The 20,109-nt window shown below is 47.3% G+C and overlaps 1 protein-coding gene across 2 annotated transcripts; it reads right to left on the bottom strand.

Annotated features, from left to right (window-relative positions):
• Positions 1 to 14,128: 14,128 nt before the first annotated feature.
• On the bottom strand, positions 14,129 to 18,081 carry LOC136385872 (small integral membrane protein 10-like protein 2A). 2 transcript variants are annotated; one of them, XM_066357175.1, is made up of 3 exons: positions 17,300 to 18,081; positions 16,246 to 16,412; positions 14,129 to 15,290 (listed from the first exon to the last, which is right to left on the bottom strand). In XM_066357175.1, the coding sequence occupies exon 1, from the start codon at positions 17,902 to 17,904 to the stop codon at positions 17,668 to 17,670; it is 237 nt and encodes a 78-aa protein (XP_066213272.1). In that variant the 5' UTR covers positions 17,905 to 18,081; the 3' UTR covers positions 14,129 to 15,290; positions 16,246 to 16,412; positions 17,300 to 17,667. The 2 variants fall into 2 exon arrangements, with proteins under 2 accessions (XP_066213272.1, XP_066213271.1); XM_066357174.1 differs by having other exon boundaries at positions 14,131 to 16,412.
• Positions 18,082 to 20,109: the final 2,028 nt, after the last annotated feature.

The raw sequence follows: 20,109 nt of genomic DNA, 5'->3' as shown, positions 1-20,109 counted from the left end.
CCCTTATTTTAAAAAGAAGAAAATGCCTATTGAAGTAGTTTCATGATTTGATTTGTTTGGCCTTGTAGGAAGCAAGTGGTGCTAAGTATTTTTAAATGGTTATGTAAGCAAAGCTGAAATGTAAACCTTAAAAAGTCTTAATTCAGGAGTGTGAACTAAGATTATGGAATGAGTGTAAGACTTGGTAGCGGAGAGAGTGGGTATGACTAAATGGATCTTCTATGGCCCTATGATCTATCTTTTCCTTAAAAGTTTCTGAAGTAAAAGTGGAAAGATCATTTTGTTGCATTCCTCCGTTCTTGTTTTTGTTTTTGTTTTTTTTGTTAGTTCATGGATTCTTTTTTTTTTAAAGATTTTATTTATTCATTATAGAGAGGGGGGGGGGAGAGAGAGAGAGAGAGAGAGAAGGGGGAGGAGCAGGAAGCATCAACTCCCATATGTGCCTTGACCAGGCAAGCCCAGGGTTTTGAACCGGCAACCTCAGCATTTCCAGGTTGACGCTTTATCCACTGTGCCACCACAGGTCAGGCCGTTCTTGTTTTTAAAAGAATAAGTCCCAAGCCCTATAAATGGCTTGTATTGAACTTTCACATTTGAATTAAAGATTGTTAAACATGAAAAAAAAAATTTAATATATTGGAAACCTTGGAGCTAAATGACAGAGAATTTAAAATAGAAATCCTAAAAATACTCAGAGATATACAAGAAAACACAGAAAGGCAATTTAGGGAGCTCAGAAAACAACTCAACGAACACAAAGAATATATTTCCAAGGAAATTGAAACTATAAAAACAAATCAAACAGAGATAAAAAACTCAATACATGAACTGAAATATGAGGTAACAAGCTTAGCTAATAGAACAGGCCAGATAGAAGGTAGGATTAGTGTCATAGAAGACAAGCAACTTCAGGCACAACAGAGAGAAGAAGAAAGAGACCGAGAAATTTTAAAAAATGAGAAAACCCTACAGGAATTGTCTGACTCCATCAAAAAGAATAACATAAGAATAATAGGTATATCAGAGGGAGAAGAGAGAGAAAATGGAAAGGAGAATATATTCAAACAAATAATAGATGAGAACTTCCCAAGCCTGTGGAAAGAACTAAAGCCTCAAATTGAAGAAGCAAACAGATCTCCGAGTTTTCTTAACCCCAACAAACCTACTTCAAGGCACATCATAATGAAATTGGCACAAACCAATGGCAAAGAAAAAATTCTCAAGGCAGCCAGGGAAAAGAAGAATAGAACATATAAAGGAAGGCCTATTAGATTATCATCTGATTTCTCAATAGAAACTCTACAAGCTACAAGAGAGTGGACCCCAATATTTAAAGTCCTGAAAGAGAGGAACTTATAGCCACGAATACTATACTGATCAAAGCTATCCTTCAAATATGAAGGAGAAATAAAAACATTCACAGATACAGAAAAGATGAGGGAATTTATCATCAGAAAACCCCCACTCCAGGAAATACTAAAGGGACTTTTCCAACCAGATTCAAAGAACAAAATAAAACAAAAAGCCACAAGTAAAAGCTCGACGAAGAACACAATAAAACCAAATTTAAACTTTGACAGCAAAAGCAAAAAAAAGGGGGGGGGAGAGGACGGAGATTAACAGTAGCAAAGGACAATGAAGTGCAAAAACAATCATAAGATAGGGTACTACAATGAATATGGTAGGTACCCTTTTCATTACTTAATGGTAACCACCCTTGAAAAAACCACCACAGAAGCACATGACTTAAAAAAGGTAGCAACAGAGGAAAGAAGTATGGAATACAAACAAACAAAAACAAATGATAGAAAACCAAAAGAGAAGAATCAAACAAGATACAAAACTAACAGAAAGCAATTTATAAAATGGCAATAGGGAACCCACAAGTGTCAATAATTACACTAAATGTAAATGGATTAAACTCACCAATAAAAAGAGACAGAGTAGCAGAATGGATTAAAAAAGAGAATCCAACTGTATGCTGCCTATAAGAAACACATCTAAGCAACATGGATAAAAACAAATTCAAAGTGAAAGGCTGGAAAAAAAATACTCCAAGCAAATAACATCCAAAAAAAGCAGGCGTAGCAATACTCATATCTAATAATGCTGACTACAAGACAGAAAAAGTACTCAGAGACAAAAATGGTTATTTCATAATGATTAAGGGAACACTGAATCAAGAAGACATAACAATTCTTAATATATATGCACCAAACCAAGAAGCACCAAAATATATAAGACAGCTACTTATTGACCTAAAAACAAAAACTGACAAAAATACAATCATACTTGGAGACCTCAATACACCGCTGATGGCTCTAGATTGGTCATCCAAACAGAGAATCAATAAAGATATATTGGCCTTAAGCGAAACACTAGAGCACCTGGATATGATAGACATCTACAGGACACTTCATTCCAAAGCGAAAGAGTATACATTTTTCTCTAGTGTACATGGAACATTCTCAAGAATTGACCATATGTTGGGCCACAAAAATAACATCAGCAAATTCAGAAAAATTGAAATTGTACCAAGCATATTTTCTGATCATAAAACCTTGAAACTAGAATTCAACTGCAAAGAAGAGGGAAAAACCCCCACAAAAATGTGGAAACTAAACAACATTCTTTGTAAAAATGAATGAGTCAAAGAAGAAATAAGCACAGAGATCAAAAGATATATACAGACAAATGAAAATGACAATACGACATATCAGAATCTCTGGGATGCAGCAAAAGCAGTAATAAGAGGGAAGTTCATATCACTTCAGGCCTATATGAACAAACAAGAGAGAGCCCAAGTGAACCACTTAACTTCACACCGTGAGGAACTAGAAAAAGAAGAACAAAGACAACCCAAAACCAACCAAAGAAAGGAAATAATAAAAATCAGAGCAGAAATAAATGAAATAGAGAACAGAAAAACTATAGAAAAAATTAATAAAACAAGGAGCTGGTTCTTTGAAACGATCAATAAAATTGACAAACCCTTGGCAAGACTCACCAAGGAAAAAAGAGAAAGGACTCATATATACAAAATCCAAAATAAAAGAGGAGAAATCACCACAGACATCATAGATATACAAAGAATTATTGTACAATACTATAAAATACTCTATGCCACCAAATTCAACGATCTAGAAGAAATGGATAAATTCCTAGAACAATACACACTTCCTAGACTGAGTCATGAAGAAGCAGAAAGCCTAAACAGAATAATTAGCAGGGAGGAAATAAAAAAAACTATTAAAAATCTCCCCAAAAATAGAAGTCCAGGCCCAGACCGTTACACTAGTGAATTCTATCAAACATTCAAAGAAGACTTTGTTCCCATTCTACTCAAAGTCTTCCAAAAAATTGAAGAAGAAGCAATACTTCCAAACACATTTTATGAGGCGAACAAAACCCTCATACCAAAACCAGGCAAGGACTGCACAAAAAAAGAAAACTACAGACCAATATCTCTAATGAATACAGATGCTAAAATACTAAACAAAATACTAACAAATCGAATACAACAACATATTAAAAAAATAATACATCATGATCAAGTGGGATTCATCCTAGAATCTCAAGGATGGTTCAACATACATAAAACGGTTAATGTAATACACCATATCAACAAAACAAAGAACAAAAACCACATGATCTTATCAATAGATGCAGAAAAGGCTTTCGATAAAATACAACACAATTTTACGTTTAAGACACTCAACAAAATGGGTATAGAAGGAAAATATCTCAACATGATAAAGGCCATATATGATAAACTATCAGCAACATCATATTAAATGGCATAAAACTGAGGACTTTCCACCTTAAATCAGGAATAAGACAGGGTTGTCCACTCTCTTCCACTCTTATTTAACGTGGTGCTAGAAGTTCTGGCCAGAGCAATCAGACAAGAGAAAGAAATAAAAGGCATCCATATCAGAAAAGAAGAAGTAAAGGTATCACTTTGTGCAGATGATATGATCCTATACATCGAAAACCCCAAAGACTCCACAAAAAGATTACTAGAATCAATAAACCAATACAGTAAGGTCGCAGGATACAAAATTAACATACAAAAGTCCATAGCCTTTCTATATGCCAACAATGAAATATTAGAAAACGAACTCAAAAAAATAATCCCCTTCACAATTGCAACAAAAAAAATAAAATACCTAGGATTAAACATAACAAAGAATGTAAAGGACCTATATAATGAAAACTACAAAGCATTGTTAAGGGAAATCGAAAAAGATACAATGAGATGGAAAAATATTCCTTGTTCGTGGATAGGAAGAATAAATATAATCAAAATGGCCATATTACCCAAAGCAATTTACAAATTTAATGCAATTCCCATCAAAATTTTTATAACATTTTGTATCTAACGGCAAAGTTTGTGCATCTGACACTGACACAGTGCTGCCTTTGGATGTCCCTGAGACTGAACAGCTCGTGTGATGAATAAGGCTAACGGCCAACAAAGCCCGGTCCTCCTTTACTGCCCGCCTTCACGTGCCAGGCACCAGGCTCAGTGTTTACTGAGTGACGTGCAGTATTTCACCGATTCCTGACGGAACCTCTCAGTTACTAACCATTGTGCTGGTGAAGAAAGTGAAGTTCAGAGAGTGTGAGGAACCTGGCCAACGTCTCCCTGCTCTGGATCCGAAGAAACAGGGTTCAACCTCAGCTGTTTTCCCCTCCCAAGCCTGCTCAAACCACACTGCGCCACACTTAAAGATGAGCCCAACCATCTCCCAGTATGACTGGTGACTTACGGAGGGGCCCAGCTCCCCGGCTGTGTCTGTGAATCACAGCTGTAGCATGCACAGAAACCAGCACATAATCAGTTCAGGGGTTCTTATTTGCTCAAGAGCTTGCCGCACATAGAACTTTTGAAAGCCTGTATCTCTCATACTCGTGGTTTATTCAGTAACAGAAAGCTGACTGTCTAGGTTGGGTGAAATGCTTCTTCCTCCAGCCCGAGTCCGGCCTGCGCTAGTGCAGCGGCGTCATCTACTGGCTGTTCCCTTGAACTACATCGGAAGCCCTAGGTGGGTGTTGCTAAGGCTACAGCTGAGAGCCACAGCCACCTGTGCACAGCAGGTGCTGGTAAGGGGAAGAGGAGAAAGGAAGGAGGATCCTGACGCACAGGAAGGGAGTGGGGGAAGTGGAGTCAGCGTGAGGATGAAGAGCCTCTGCTGTAGCAATTCCACTGTGATTCTTAGCGCGCTACGGTCTGACTTTTTATTATTAAACTTGACACTGGGTAAAACGTGGCCCTGCAGGGGCCTCAAACTGCAGTAACTCACCAGGGGCATGTATATGGAGACTTGCTGTCATGGTGAAGTCATGGAAAATGTGAAACGAGAAACAGAAGATGAATGAGTCTGTTGGTCTGAAATCAATGACTGGAACTGTGGCGTGGCTCCCTGGGGCCTGCTTTAGTGTGTCTGTGGGGCACACAGAGAAACAGGTGCATAGGGTCGCCCTGACACACTCACATCCCCATAGCCGGTGAGCTGTGGAGCTGGATGGAACTCCCAGGCCTGCACTCTGCCCTCGGCACTCCTGGAGGCAGAAACCCGCCACAGAGGGAAGTAGGAAGCAGAGCATGGAAAACACTACTCAGGGTCTGTGTCAAGATTTTGCATCATGTTCGCATAGGAGTGCTCAGATCTGCTCTAGGCTTCACCGGGAAAGTGCTTTATGAAAGAACTCCTGCCAAAAATTGCACTGAAAACACTTGAGGAATTTCATTGAAATTACCATCCTGTGTATCAGCTGCACCCACTGGCATTTTTGTCACATTTGCCCTGACTTTATTTTTTCTTTTCTTTTCTATTTTCTTTTCTTTTCTTTTCTCTTTTCTTTTCCTTTCTTTCCTTCCTTCCTTCCTTCCTTCCTTCCTTCCTTCCTTCCTTCCTTCCTTCCTTCCTTCTTTTCCTTCCTCCTTCCTCTCTCTGTTCCATCCTTTCTTTCCTTCTTTCCTTTCTTCCTTCCTCTGTTTGTACCTCCTCCTTCCTTCCCTCCTTCCCTCTTTTCTTTCCTTCTTTCCTTCCTCCTCCCTCCCTCTTTCCTTTCCTTCCTTCCTTCCTTCCTTCCTTCCTTCCTTCCTTCCTTCCTTCCTCCTTCCCTCCCTCCCTCCCTCCTTTTTCCTTTCCCACCTTTCTCCTCCCTCCCTCTTTTCTTCTTTCCTACCTTTCTTCCTCCCTCCCTCCTTTCCTTCCTCCCTTCCTTCCTTCCTTCTTTCCTACCTTCCTCCTTCCTCTCTGTTCCATCCTTTCTTTCCTTCTTTCCTTTCTTCCTTCCTCTGTTTGTACCTCCTTCTTCCTTCCCTCCTCGCCTGTTTTCCTTCCTTCTTTCCTTCCTCCTCCCTCCCTCTTTCCTTTCCTTCCTTCCTTCCTTCCTTCCTTCCTTCCTTCCTTCCTTCTTTCCTTCCTTCCTTCCTTCCTTCCTCCTTCCCTCCCTCCCTCCCTCCCTCCCTCCTTTCTCCTTTCCTACCTTTCTTCCCTCCCTCCCTCCTTTCCTTCCTCCCTTCCTTCCTTCCTTCCTACCTTCCTCCTTCCTCTCTCTGTTCCATCCTTTCTTTCCTTCTTTCCTTTCTTCCTTCCTCTGTTTGTATTCCTCCTTCCTTCCCTCCTTCCCTCTTTTCCTTCCTTCTTTCCTTCCTCCTCCCTCCCTCTTTCCCTTCCTTCCTTCCTTCCTTCCTTCCTTCCTCTCTCTGTTCCATCCTTTCTTTCCTTCTTTCCTTTCTTCCTTCCTCTGTTTGTATTCCTCCTTCCTTCCCTCCTTCCCTCTTTTCCTTCCTTCTTTCCTTCCTCCTCCCTCCCTCTTTCCCTTCCTTCCTTCCTTCCTTCCTTCCTTCCTTCCTTCCTTCCAATATAACATGATTCTAAAAGCCATCTTTGGGTGCCAGTCTCTGGTAAATGTGAAAGCCACCTCTGGCTCTACTGATTGAGGCCGTTTGGTTGTTCTGAGTTAACCCACACTTCAGATTATTTCCTGAGGTTTTGGGGGGACCACATTCATCCTGGATGAGTCCTCACACAATCTTCAAAACTGCTCTGCACTCATATGTCCTCTGCTGGATCTTCTAACTGGTCCACTGGGGGTCTGTGCCCAGGACACACCATGGGTCGGGCATGCAGAAGTGCTCAGGAAATCTATGTTACAAAGTGAAAAAACAAGGCTCCTTGCCTCCCCTGAGTCCCTGTGAGCGTCACCTTGAGCTCATTTTCAGGGTGTCCTGAAGGCCTTTCCTGGGAGCATGGAGCCCGACTAAGTTTTAATGAGCTTCCTGGGGCCTATGGCATGAATTGGTCTGTGGGGAAGCTAGCGGGAGGGCGAGGTTCATGGGAGAGACCCAGATTTCTGAGGAAGGGCATGTTGTGGGCGGCAGAGCAGTAGATGTTGCAGAGGGCCACTATGGTGGCCACAGAGGGAGGCCCTGTTGTGCTGGCTGCTGTAAGCAGACACTGTCTGGGCTTCCTGTTCCTGCCTGGGTGGGTGGGAAGGGCAGCCCCGGGCCAGAACGGGCCTCGATGGTGTTCTGGGGTAGTGGGTTCAGGGAAGAGGGAGCAGGCATTTAGATAAGAGCAACACTGATGTGCCCAGAAGCCCAAGACGTTCCGTGTGCATGGAGAAGACTCCAGGGTCAGAGCCGAGAGCCAAGTCCAAGCGCAGCATGGACAAGCCTGCTGGGAGGGAGGCGACAAGTTCTCTCCTGCCCTTTTCCTACAGAGTGTTGTGGTCCCTGCTACTTCCCAGTAGGCGGGTGCTGGGAAAGCGGTGGACCAGTCCGAAGCGACCCAGCCATTCACTAGGGATCCCCCCCCCTCTCTCTCTGACCCAGCCTAGTGGGGAGAGACCGAGGCCTAGGACTGTTCTGGAAGTAATGGTATGGGGTGGGGCTACCCTTCTGAGCTTCTGATATCACGGAGCTGGGGCAGTGATTGTAAGGACAGGAGAAAAGTCCATCTGTGGAAGAGGCCCACTGGTGAAACAAAAGTCTACATCAGAAACTACTTTTAAAGCCAACAGTCCTGACCCAAAGCCAAAAGTCACCATCAGGAGAGTTTTGTGTCTATTTTAACGGGTTGGATGAAAGGTGTGTGTCTGACACTGGTGCTGAGAACAATCCAGGTGCCCAGATGAATGTTTCCCTCTGGTCTCCAACTTCATATCGGATCAGAGATGAGTAATACATCTCTGCCTTCTACACATACTGTGAGTCTCTGTCAGAGCAGTACCTTGAAAGCATAGAATCATGGCTGGAAGCCTCCACTTCATCCCGCTGATCTCATCTCCGAGCCGGAGAGGATTTCTGTCCACTCTGCTCTTGGCCTGACAGTAGACTATGAAATGCTGCCTTGCACTCCTCTCTATAGTCGATATTAGAAACCGCCCTCTGCTCTGTTCTTGAATATTCAGTCGGCTGTCCTGCCGCCCTCGCGGCTTTTGGGTCACATGTTATGTGATGGACGCTTCCCGCCTGTCTTGTTGTCTGTGACTCTCCTTTTGCTCTCAGTCCCCTCGTGTCCACGGGCCTCCTTGTCTCTGCTCTTACAGCAGCCGTGGGTCCTGCCAGGGCTTCTGCGGGGCTCATCACTCTGAAGTCAGTCTGCTGTCTCCTGCTTATGGAGCTGCGGTGGGATGGAGGGCCTGGGGAGCCACCGTGTATCCCTGCATCAGTCACCCTTCCCCTCCTCACTGAGCAGAAGCTCACTGGCTCCACTGTCACAGCACAACGTGAGCTCAGGTAGCTCTGGGAGACACCCCTCTGTCTCCTGAGCTTACGTACGCTCCTCTGCGAGGCTGGCCCCAGCCTCCCAGTGTATGACCTGTCTGCTCAGCTGGGCTTCCCCAAGGGTTAAGTTAGACACCACTCTACTTTCTTCCTTTCGTTCCTCTGGTTGCTTGGGTGGCCTCACCTTTCCTTTTGCTAATGCCTGAAACTAAATAGATGGGTCACTTAATACAGAACTGTTGTGAGCACACAGCTTTTCTTCCCACCACCCACTCTTCGGGGAGCTCTCCCCAGCCGAGGACACTGACCTCTCCACACAGACACAAGGCACTTATACTGCTGCAATTCGCCTGCTTTTCCAACGGGGTACTCTCTGGGGAAGCTGGGGGCACGAAGTGCCGCCTCCTCTTGCAGTGTTAGCCTGGTAAAGTCGCCGTAGCTGGTTTCTGTTAGCCAAGGTTTCTGATGGTGGGGTGGACACAGACTGCTTTCCAAGGGGCTGTAACTGAGTACGAGCAGACAGGGAAAGGCTGTATCCCACCCTCCCCTGCATACATCACAGAGGAAGTTTGTCATTGGTTGGAATGTCTCCGTATAAGATCATGTCTTCTGTGAATCCGGAGAGTTTTAATTCTCTTTCCAATCAGGATGGTTGGATTTGGGTGGGGTGGGACATTTATTTCACTGGCTAGAACCTCCCGCACAATTCTCAGTAGAATAGGCAAAAGTGGACATCTTTCATTCTTTCAGATATTAAGGAAAACATTCATCCTTTCACCACTAAGTACACTACTAGGCGCACTGAGTTTACGCAGACACTCTCGGGTCGAGGACATTCCCTTCTATTCAAAATGTGTAGAAAATTTTTTATCACAGGTTGGCGTTGGATTTTGTCAGTTCCTTTTTTTGGGGGGGGGGAAGGGCATCTATTGCAGTGCTCATCCCTCCAGCCCACCTTGTACTCTTAATATGGTGTACAACATTGGATTGTCAGATGTTAAACCAATTTTGCATTCCTGGAATAAATCCCACTTGGTCACGGGATGTAACTCTAGGGTGTTTGTACCAGGTCTTGCCTGGTTCCCTACTTTGCACTCAGAGGATGTCACCCAGGAGGCAGAAGAAACAGAATCCCAGTGTTGGTGGTGTGGACCCGCCAGACTCTTCTAGGGCTGCAGCCGTCTCAAAAAGCTGCACCTTTATACAAGGCTTCCATCCTTCCAGCGACCTCACAGGGGAGCCCCTCTCTCCCCTGAAGTCCATCCAGGGCCCAGACCTCAGACCACTTCCCTATGGCCACCATATTTGTGCCTTCACTAATGATGAGCAGAGCCAAGACAGCCCATTCCACTGACCTCTAGTGGCAGCAGGTGTCCCGCCCACCTGCTGCACCCCCATTGACCAGAACTTGGTGGGGACAGCTTCTGGGATGGAAGCAGGTCCCTGCGGGGCCGGTGGGGTGGAGTACGGTGGGGTGGGGTGGGGTGACTCAGAGGCTGAGTTACCAAAGCAGGAGCAGGGGACCCTGAGAGACCTCTGTCACTGCAGGGTGTCAGTGAAGCAGCGGCTGAGACAGAGGCCCTGTGCTTTGTCTCACTTGGCAAGTGCCCAGGCCATGGCCAGGCTTCTGACCAGGGCTGTGGCCTTCTTCTGCAGGGTGGCAGATTCCACGGAGGGACCGTACCTGAGGCAGCCCAAGACCCAACAGGTACCCTCTCAGCTCCTGTATCTCCCATGTAATCACCCTCCCCAGAAGGGCTTCCCCACCCTTGGTCCTGTTGGAGGGGGACTGGGGAACGCTCCAACTCTTGTGTATGGACGGATCCCCAAGTGCTGAGGTCTAGTGTCCCCCAGAGCTGGACCTGCGTCCACCCAAGTGCCACAGACCGGCATCCACCCAAGTGCCACACACTCCTGCATAGCCAGCGTGGCACAGGTGTGCAGAGAAGGCCTGTGGGGGCTCTTGACTCCCCTGCATTTCCCCAGAAGTTCGTGCAGCGGATTCCTTTCTGTATTTCCAGTAGAGAGTGCCGCCCTGATTAGAGGGTGCGTTTGGTTTCGTTTCACAAACGTGCGTGTATTTGCAGCCAAAAGGACAGTCTTATATCTGTCACCCCTAAAGGGGCAGGGACTGCATTTATTGTTTGATTCTATTGGAATGATCATGCGGATTATTCTCTTTGCATTAGTCTTCTATCGCTCTCTTAACTAATTTACAACATGGCTTGTTTGTTTGTTTGTTTGTTTTCAACCATCTTCCAGTTCTGTAGGCCAGAAGTTGGGTATGGGTTTTCCCAAACCGGAATCGTGGTATTGGCAGGCTCAGTTCCTTTCCGGAGTTTCTACGGGATAATCCCTTTCCTGTTCTATTGGGCTCTTGGCAGAATTCAGTTATTTGTGGTTTCAGGACCCAAGTCCCATTTCCTGGCTGGCTGTACACTGCGGGCCATTCCCAGCTCTTAGAGGCCACCGCATTTCTTGGCTCCTGACCTCTTCCTCCATCTTCAAAGTCAACACTGGTGGCTTGAGTCTTTCCCACATGGCATTTCTCTAACCAACTCTTCTGCCTCTCTTTCACTTTTAATAGTTTATGTGATTAGGTTATCTGGGGTCTCCTCTCCATTTTAAGGTCAAGTGATTAGAAACCACATAGTGTCACCTGCAACTTTAATTCCCTGTAGCACTATAGACTCAGATTCTGGGAATTAGGGCACAGGCAGCTTTGAGGGAATATATTCTGGGTACTACACTCTCCTTGTTTGTTAGTATGTATCGCAGGTTGCAGGAATTATTTCTAGTTGATGAAACGTTTTTTCCTAGGTTAAACTTCATTTAATTGTACTGTGATATCTTTCAATACACTGCTAGATCTGGCAAAGAGATCTATAACTTGTGGCATATTTATACAGTGGAATTCAGTGGAATATTTGGAGCCAATTAGACAGGTCATATATTGGTCAACCCTCAGAGTGCGTGTGGCTCATTTGTCTTGCTCACCTTTGGATCCTAAAACCTGCCTTAGATATGGCACTGAGTGGAGGATTAGGGGACACATTGAAGGTGTCGTTTTGTTGGTGAGAACCTGTTAAAATGTGAGTAGGTTTTCTGGGGAGATTGTATTCCTACAGTGAATTGCATTAATTCTTAGTACTTCTCTGTTCCAAACACTGGGCTCAAGCCATTAAGGGCATTCATGACATTCAATCCTCAGAAAACTCCCATTGGCGAAGTCGTAGAATTGTCAAGTCTATTTTATAGCCAGGTTAGGGAGATACAACCAGTGAAGAGAGGGAAGAGGGCTAGTCACACCCAGACCAGGAACCCAGAAGCCATTTCCTGATCTCTATGCTCCTGCCCCTGAGAGGCTTCCTCCCACAGGAGTAAATTCACAGTGTGCTCAGAATGGCAGTTTGGAAGAGACTCCTCCTCTTTGGTCAGCATCATTCTCCCAGCAGGGATCCTGCCTTCCTGGTGCTATAGTCTATCTGCAGCTTCTCTGCCAATAGAGTCTGAATGACTGTAGAGATAGCTGAGTCTTAGCAAAGTTTAACATAGAAGACTGCTGCTTAGCCTTTTTTTCTCCCTTTTCTCCCTAGTAGGTGGGGCCCTGAGAGTAGGATGATGATCTATAATCCTGCCCCCCAAAAGGTATGAAGGTGGCCTGGTAGAAGCCATGGCCTGTGAGAGGGAGGAGTGAACTAGAATATAATAGAAAGGCTCCCCAGCGGGGTCAGAGGCTATACAGGAGGACAGTGCAAATAAGCAAATATTCTGAGGATACTGGGAGCTCGGTTTCTCCTGCGAGAAGGTGCTATAGACATGGAAAGTGAAAAGTGAGAGAAATCAGGCATGGTTCCTGTGCTCTTGTAATGGCACTGGGGTAATCTCATGGTTTCTGATAGATACAAAAATAAGCTCTTGACTTCTAAACACTGTATTTTCCAATAAGAAGGAACAGGACTCTGGAGAAATGGCTGAATAAATAGCATTTTCAATTTCCAACAAAACAAATCAAAGAAACATGCATTAAGTATGCCAATGAGCGTTCTTTATACTGATACAATATATCTATGAGGAAGGTGATATACAGTCATAACTTTATGCATCTAACAACATCAAAGAACATAGAGGGCATAGAGAGAGTGAGTAGAGGTAGACCAGTCCAGATTGGTGGGAGGCAGATTTAATAAGCTAGGGAACTTACATACAAGGGTTGTCTTGTGTGGCTGTAAGAGTCTTAAAGTTTGAATACACACCTCAACTGGCTTCAGTCACTATACTGTCCAGATGGTCTCAACACCTTACTCTCGCAAGGTTCAATCCTTCAAACAGCTCTAGCTATGGAAGTGGTGAGCGGAAAGTACATTTCAAGGACAGGGGTGGGGTTAAGGAGTCTCTCATTGCCTGGGTCCAGCTCAAGAGTCAAGTGGTGGTCACATCTTCTCAATGACATTTTCCAATAGATGGCTGTGGAATTATAATGTGATGATGGCTGGAAACCATGCAGCACAGTGCCTGGAGCTCTGTAGGGTCTCATTACAAGTCAGTTCCCTGAATGTTTTTTCCTCTCCTCTGAGTGTTAAGGCCTGAGGAGAAATGTTGAATCAACATCATCACCTTGAATGCCCAGAACCATCCCAAAGGCTCTTGACTGGAAGTGCACGAGTACATATGACTGGCCTGGCCACATAGTAGCTGGGCTCAGGGCACAGGATAGGTCTTAACCAGAGAAAGGTGTGCCTGCCTGCCTTCCTCCCTAGCCAGGAAGGCAGGTCTTCCCTCATCAGAGGGCCTTGGAGCTCTGGTCTGATTCTCTACAACCTTGGTTGTGCCAGGCTATGTGATCCCTGGAGTGGGTGTGAGACCATCAGGGACTGAACAGGACCATCTGGACAAAGAGGAGGGAAGCTCAGGGCACTGGCAAAGACTTGGATCCATCCCTCCTGCAGTGGCAGATGTTGAAAGGCTCTTCTTGTCAATGTCTTTGACCCCTGGGGAGCTCTTGGCAATAGGTGGAGTACACCCAGGGCCCTTACCCAGGCTGTGGTCTTCAGTGTGACAACTTTGTATCCTCAGGACAGTGTTCTCCTGGGGCTTCTGGTCCTGCTTTGCTCTATCCTGGTCAGTTTGCTCGTCCCCAGACCTCCCTCACTCAGCCCTCTGCCTGCCTCCCACCCTCACCCACGCCGCAGCCGTAGAAGCCCTGGCCTGGCTTCTATGGGCAGTCACTGGGCGTGGAGCCCCAATGGGAGAGTTGGGATGTAAGGTGGGGAAAGGAATCTTCGTTCCCAGTGGTTTATCTTCTCTAAACTCTGACCCCCCCCCCCCAGCTGGCAGGGAGGTGATGGGGACCTTGCCACCTGCTGCTGCAGAGCAGATTCTGCTGAAATGAAATGATCTGCAGACAGAATATTTCACCTCACTTCCCCAGCCCACCCTGCAGGGCCAGGCCTATGCTGTTTCCTTCTCCTCATGGGGGCAGTGGTCCAGATCAAGTAAGGTCCCAGCATCTGCTGAAGAGGGCCTCCTCGCAGCCCTCTGAGGGTGTTCCCCTCCCTCGGCTCTTGGGCAACAGTGGTGATCTCACCACTGGCCCCTCTGGCCTCCAAGGCTATTGTACCACACCAGAAACAGGAGGCCTCCAGTTTTATTTATTAAACTTAAAGACATTATTTTTTTTTAAACTTAAAGAGACAACAAGATTTGACACCACAAGAAACAAGAACATTTCTCTGACCAGTACAGAATTATCACACACAGAAAAGTGAAAGTCATCTTAGTCAAGGTGATGTTTGATTTTGTAGAAGTCCCACTGCCTGGAAAACAGACTGCACATAAATAAAGTGCACGAGAGCCGTCCAAGCAGCCAGGGCCCAGTGGGGTGGCAGAGAGGTGGAAAGCAGAAGCAACTCACTACTCAAGGCCAAATGGTAAGAAAAGCAGCAGCAGGAACACAGGCTAAGGACCAGTCCTTGGCCCCTTTCTCAGCCATTTCCTTTAAGCAAAGACAGCCCCAGCCAGGCCACAGAGGACGTCCTGTGCCCCTCTGTGCGGGGAGAAGCTTCTTGGTAGGGGAACAGGTCTATGAGGCCGGGGGCCCGAGACTCAGACACAGATTTGTCCCTGCAGGTCACAAACTTACATTTAACGAGGAGCCTCCCTCATGGCATTCTCAGGCCTTCCTCCCCTCTTACTGGTTCAGGAAGGAGCTAGAGCTATAAATTACATCACCCAGAGGGTGAGACCTGGGCTTGAAAGTGGCACGTCTGTGTATCATCCCCGTGGAGGCCCCTGGTCCTCCTCCTATCTTATCCAGTTCGTGTTGCTCTCCTTTCTCTGAGGCTGTCCCTGGAGATCTATGAATGAAGTCGGCAGGCTGGCAGGCTTGGAGAAGTGGTCCTAGGTGGACAGGATTGGAGTGGAGGAGGGGACCCCAGGACTGGGGGCTCCCCGGAGACTTGGTCCAAGGAAGGAAGCCATCAGGTCCTGTCTGTGGAAAACTTCAGGGAGCACGTGGGAGCTTTGGTCCAGCCTCAGTCCCCTGTCCCTGAAGTGAGGCAGAAGGAGGATCTTACCCAGAACGCAGGCTTCAGCTGGGCAGCCGAGTAGGGCAGATGTTGTGAGACTGGGCCATGTGGTCCCTGGGGCTGACCACACTACTGTGCTTTTCATTCCCAGGAACTGTGAGTGTTTTGGTTGAGAGCAACCAATGTCAGAGCAGATGATGGACCAGGGATGGGTGGTGAGGGCTGGGACTCTCCTGGCTCCCCTCTGGGCTGCTCCTGGTCATGTTGGTACATGACCGCCAGGACCAATCTAAGCCCATCTAGGGGAGAGTCTCCTGTAGGATCCTAGGTATGGGGGAGCCAAGCCTGGGGACAGAGAGACGGGGTCATGCATAGTTCCCAGTCCCCGCCCACCCCCTATTTATCTATTTACCCTCTTCATCACCTCAGGGCCCTGAGAACCATCCCCACCTCCCCCGCCCAAACTGAGAGGTTTGTGCTCAATTGCTGAGAAGCCCATGGTCTAGCCTGGGGTGAGGGTGGGAAGACCTGGTTCTGTAGGTGAGGGCCTCAGCTACCCAGGGGATTCTGGGACTCATCTCTTTTGTACTCATCTCAGCTCAGTCTGTCCTCCTGGTCTTCCATTGGACCTCCCATACCAGTCCAAAAAAAGCTAGTTCCCCACATTTTGTGCCCTGGACCTCTCTTTCCCAGGTCTCCTGGGAGCCTTGTGATCCTGAGCCCCAGCCCACTGTGCTAGGGCTTTTAGCAATCTGGGGGGTGGGGGCAGGTGGGAGAGTGCAGGCTTAGGGGCGGATTTCGCTCCACCATTTCACTTCTGTGTGACAAGGGCAAAGGTGAGCCTCCCCGTCAGAACCCCAGTTTCCCAGTTAGTAGATAGAGAATAGATCCCCATCACGGTGTTGCCAGAAGATCTTACTGCCCAGGTGACACAGTCCTGTCCCTCCCCATGCCAGAACCAGATCACTGAGTTACCCCATCCCTTAGGGCCTCTCCCTGGAAGGCCCATCATCTCCTCCTCAGCCAGGTCCTTCAGTGGGCTGCTACCAGGAACCTCTAGGAGCTGGGGCAGTACTTGGGCACAGACTTGACTCTTGATGAGGCCAGAGAAGGGGCAAGTTACCAGCTTCGAACACCAGTTCCTAGAAGAAAGAAATGGAGACTTGAGAGTTCCTCCCCCCCCCAGTGTTCCCAGTTTTCCAAGTGTCGCCTCCTCTACAAGCTGCTTCTCCATCTGCTCTCACCACCCTAGCCTGAGAGCTGCCCTCTGCTCAAGGAAATCACGTTTCCCCAAACCTTTTGGGTTCACAGGGCACTTCTGGAGGCCATCTGTGCCAAAGGATGATATTCTGCGGGACGAGGAGGGATGAAGATGGCAGAAGAGCAAAACTGTGTGGGGGGACTGGGGAGGAAGGCATCTTTCCACTCTTCCCTGTCTCCACATGCACCCTCAGAGAGGAGGTGGAGAGCGAAAAGGACAGCAAGAGCCAGCAGAGAGCAGTCCCCTGGCCCCACAGCCATGATGCTGGGGCTACTGAGAGCCCAGGGGCCTGAGGGTTGAGAAGGGGACAGACCTGGGGATCCAGCGCGCGTGCCCAGGAGGGGGAAAGGGAAGTGTGGTGGCATCTTTTCTCCTCTAGGGGTTTCCTGAGTGCTATCCCAGCCTAGGGCCCTCCATTCCCTCCGGTTTCGGTGCTCCGGTGATGCCTCCTGGGCTTTGAGGGGAAACAGGGCAGGAACTGGGCTGTGGGACAGAGGGGACCCCTGGGTCTCTGTCTGTGATGGGCTGAGCCTGTGAGAAGCGTGAAGTCTAAGCTCCGGCTGTCCGTCACCCCCATTTTGGCATCATGACAAGGGACTCCAAAGAGCCCGCGGATGCCCTGCCTGCCTTCGCTGAGCTCCGCAGCTCTGTGGGCTGACTTCCTAGGGTCCCTTCCACATTTCCCCCGAACCTCCAAGGGGCCTGGACGACTAGATATCATGACACCTGCCTCCCTCCAGCCCGCAGGTCCAGCCTCCGGCCGCCTACCTTTTTGGTCAGGGCCATTCAAAGCCAGTCCCTGCAGCACAATTTCCTTTTCCCGGTTTTCCCCTTCGGCCAATGTGAGGCAACAGGTCCGCTCCTCTCAGATCATGTCCTGGAGCCAGAAGGAAAGGGCCTGTTTTGTGAGTTTCTGTGCAATGTCACACTGGCCGCGACGCGTGTGCGCAGGTCACAGCTGGGTCTGGGGTTCGGTAGGTTCGGTGGGCCCGGTGGCCCCGTGGCCAACGTCCTCTGGTGGAGCTCTCGGGTCCAGGGGCTCGCGCCGCCCCGCCTCCTTTCCGCGCCGTGTCCAGAAGACCTGGGCAGCCCCGCTGTGCTCCATCCATGCGGCGGGCAGCTGTGGCCACAGGCACTCACTCGATCCGCACCTGCAGGCGGACGTTGAGCATCACCGAGGCCACGATGTAGAAGTAGGGGAAGTTCATGCGCAGCCGCCAGGCCAGGTCAAAGAAGGTGAGCAGAGTGCGCGTGAGCCCCTTGCAGAAGGCGCTGTAGGAGCCGCGGGCCGCCGCTGAGCGCGACAGCCGCACCGCCAGGCCGGACAGTGCCGCTGTCGCTGCTGCCGCCGACAGAGCCGCCGACACCGCCATGGGCCTGGAAGACTCAGAATCCGCAAACCCGCAAGAGCACGAGCGGGCGGCAAGTGGACGGCAGTCCCGGAGTGATCCGGCTGCCCTGGGCGCCTGCCCTCGCTCTCCTGCCTGGCTGGGCTCTGGGGGCCGCAGCCGCCAGCGCCCCTCCTTCACCGCCCACAGACAGCCCCGCCCCTTCGCCAGCCACCCGATGGTGGTCACCAGAGGAGCTCCATAGCTCCGCAGCTCCGCTCTGACCATAGCTGCCCTTCTTGCCTGGAGCCTCCGAGCTGCAGCAGTTGACAAAGCCCTGAGCAAGGCACTGCCCAGTTGGCAAGCTCAGGCTTCTAAGAGCAGAACCTGAGGGCCAGAAATGACTGGGAGGAGGTGCTTCCCAGGGCCTACTCCTCTGGAAAGCCCTAGGACAGAGTGGAGGGCCTAAGTTCTGGACTGGTATACTGATTCTGTGCAGAAGGCCTGCCTGGGAACGCTCCGCCTCTTCACACAATCTCCCACTGTCTCCACAGACAATCCGGCCACCCAAGCCATTGCACTGGTCTTTAATCTGCGTTTCTCTGCCACTAATGCACTATGAAGTTTCATCAAATCCAAAAAACATCCTTTCTGGTATATTTGCTGGTCACGTTTATTTTTCTTTATTCGTGAATTGCCCTGTTCCCCTTATTTCTCACCCCGCAGTGATTTCTAAGGACTCCTTTTAGTCTGTCTTTGCTCTGGATAATGCAGAATGTCTCCTCAAGTTTTCATTTGCCCTCATGACTTTTTTAAAAATTATTTTTTTGATGGGCTTAAAAGTCCTTTATTTTTTTATTTTATTTTTTTTTATTTATTCATTTTAGATAGGAGAGGGAGAGACAGAGAGAAAGAAGGGGGGAGGAGCTGGAAGCATCAACTCCCACATGTGCCTTGACCAGGCAAGCCCAGGGCTTCAAACAGGCAACCTCAGCATTTCCAGGTCAACGCTCCATCCACTGCACCACCACAGGTCAGGCCTTAAAAGTCCTTTAATGGCTGCATCTTATCTTTATTCTAAACCAAATCAAACCCAAACTCAATCATGTTTTCGACTATTGAAATGTTCATGCTTCGTTATAGTTAGGACTTTTAAAAATATTTCTGCAACAAATAGGTTTATGAAGGCTTCATACCAGTTTTCATGAAGACGGCTGACTTGCATATTATTAAGGCTTTCTTAAAGTGTCTGTTTACCATCACACGTGAACATTCCTATGGTATCCGTGTCACTCTTTATGGAACCCAGCAGATGTCATATATACTGATTGAGCAGTTGTCATACCTACACGGTCAAGGTAAAGCAGCGAATTTCAGAGACACTAGATTATTGTATGGCATCATAATTTTATGCACGGCATAACCACGCATGGGCATGAATGCATAAAAAATACCAGGACAAATATATCAAATTACTCAACATTGTTTTCCTCTGTTTAAGGCAGTAGGAAGGATGACTAAACACCTTTTACTCACTAGGTATCTGTATGCATATCCATATGTATATAAATATTACTTGTGTGATACAATAAAAAGAATAATTATTTGAAAAAAGGGCCACAGAATATATAGACTTGAGCCACATAGAAATCCTTCATTTCAGACTGGATCCAGCATCATTCGTTTGCAGAGCCTGTTTACTCAAATCATCTCTGAAACGTCTCTTTAGCCTCATCTTACTTATTTTTAAGATTTTATTTTGAAAATAAATTATAGACCGTAAGTTGCAAAAATGGTACAAAAAAGACCTGGTGCCTTTCATCCAGCTACCCCAATGGTGACATTTTCTATAGGTGCAGTATAATATCAACACCTGGAAATTGACATTGGCACATTACTGTTAACTAGACCACAGGCTTAATTCAGCATTCCACAGTTTTCCAATCTGTGTTAATTTATGTGTATGTACAGGTATTGCTCCAGCGATTCTTTCCCATGTTAGGATTTGAGCAACTACCACTGCAATTGAGATACAAAAATATTCCATCACCACAGAAGAACTCTTTTGGGCTACCTCTTTTTTTCTCACTCAGTTACTCTGTACATATTTTGTTAGAGTTATAGCTACTTAATTTCCTTTGGAGTGGCTGTACAAGGTAGTGTGTTTAATTTTGGTTTTCACATGTTCATTGTTAGTATATAGAACTGCAATTGATTTTTAATTACAGGTTTTTTTGAGATAATTATAGA

The sequence above is a fragment of the Saccopteryx leptura genome, chromosome X (genome assembly GCF_036850995.1).
Source record: "Saccopteryx leptura isolate mSacLep1 chromosome X, mSacLep1_pri_phased_curated, whole genome shotgun sequence".
Taxonomy (NCBI): domain Eukaryota; kingdom Metazoa; phylum Chordata; class Mammalia; order Chiroptera; family Emballonuridae; genus Saccopteryx; species Saccopteryx leptura.
The sequence above is the reverse complement of the archived record's forward strand: the minus strand, read 5'-3'. Positions and strand labels throughout refer to the sequence as shown.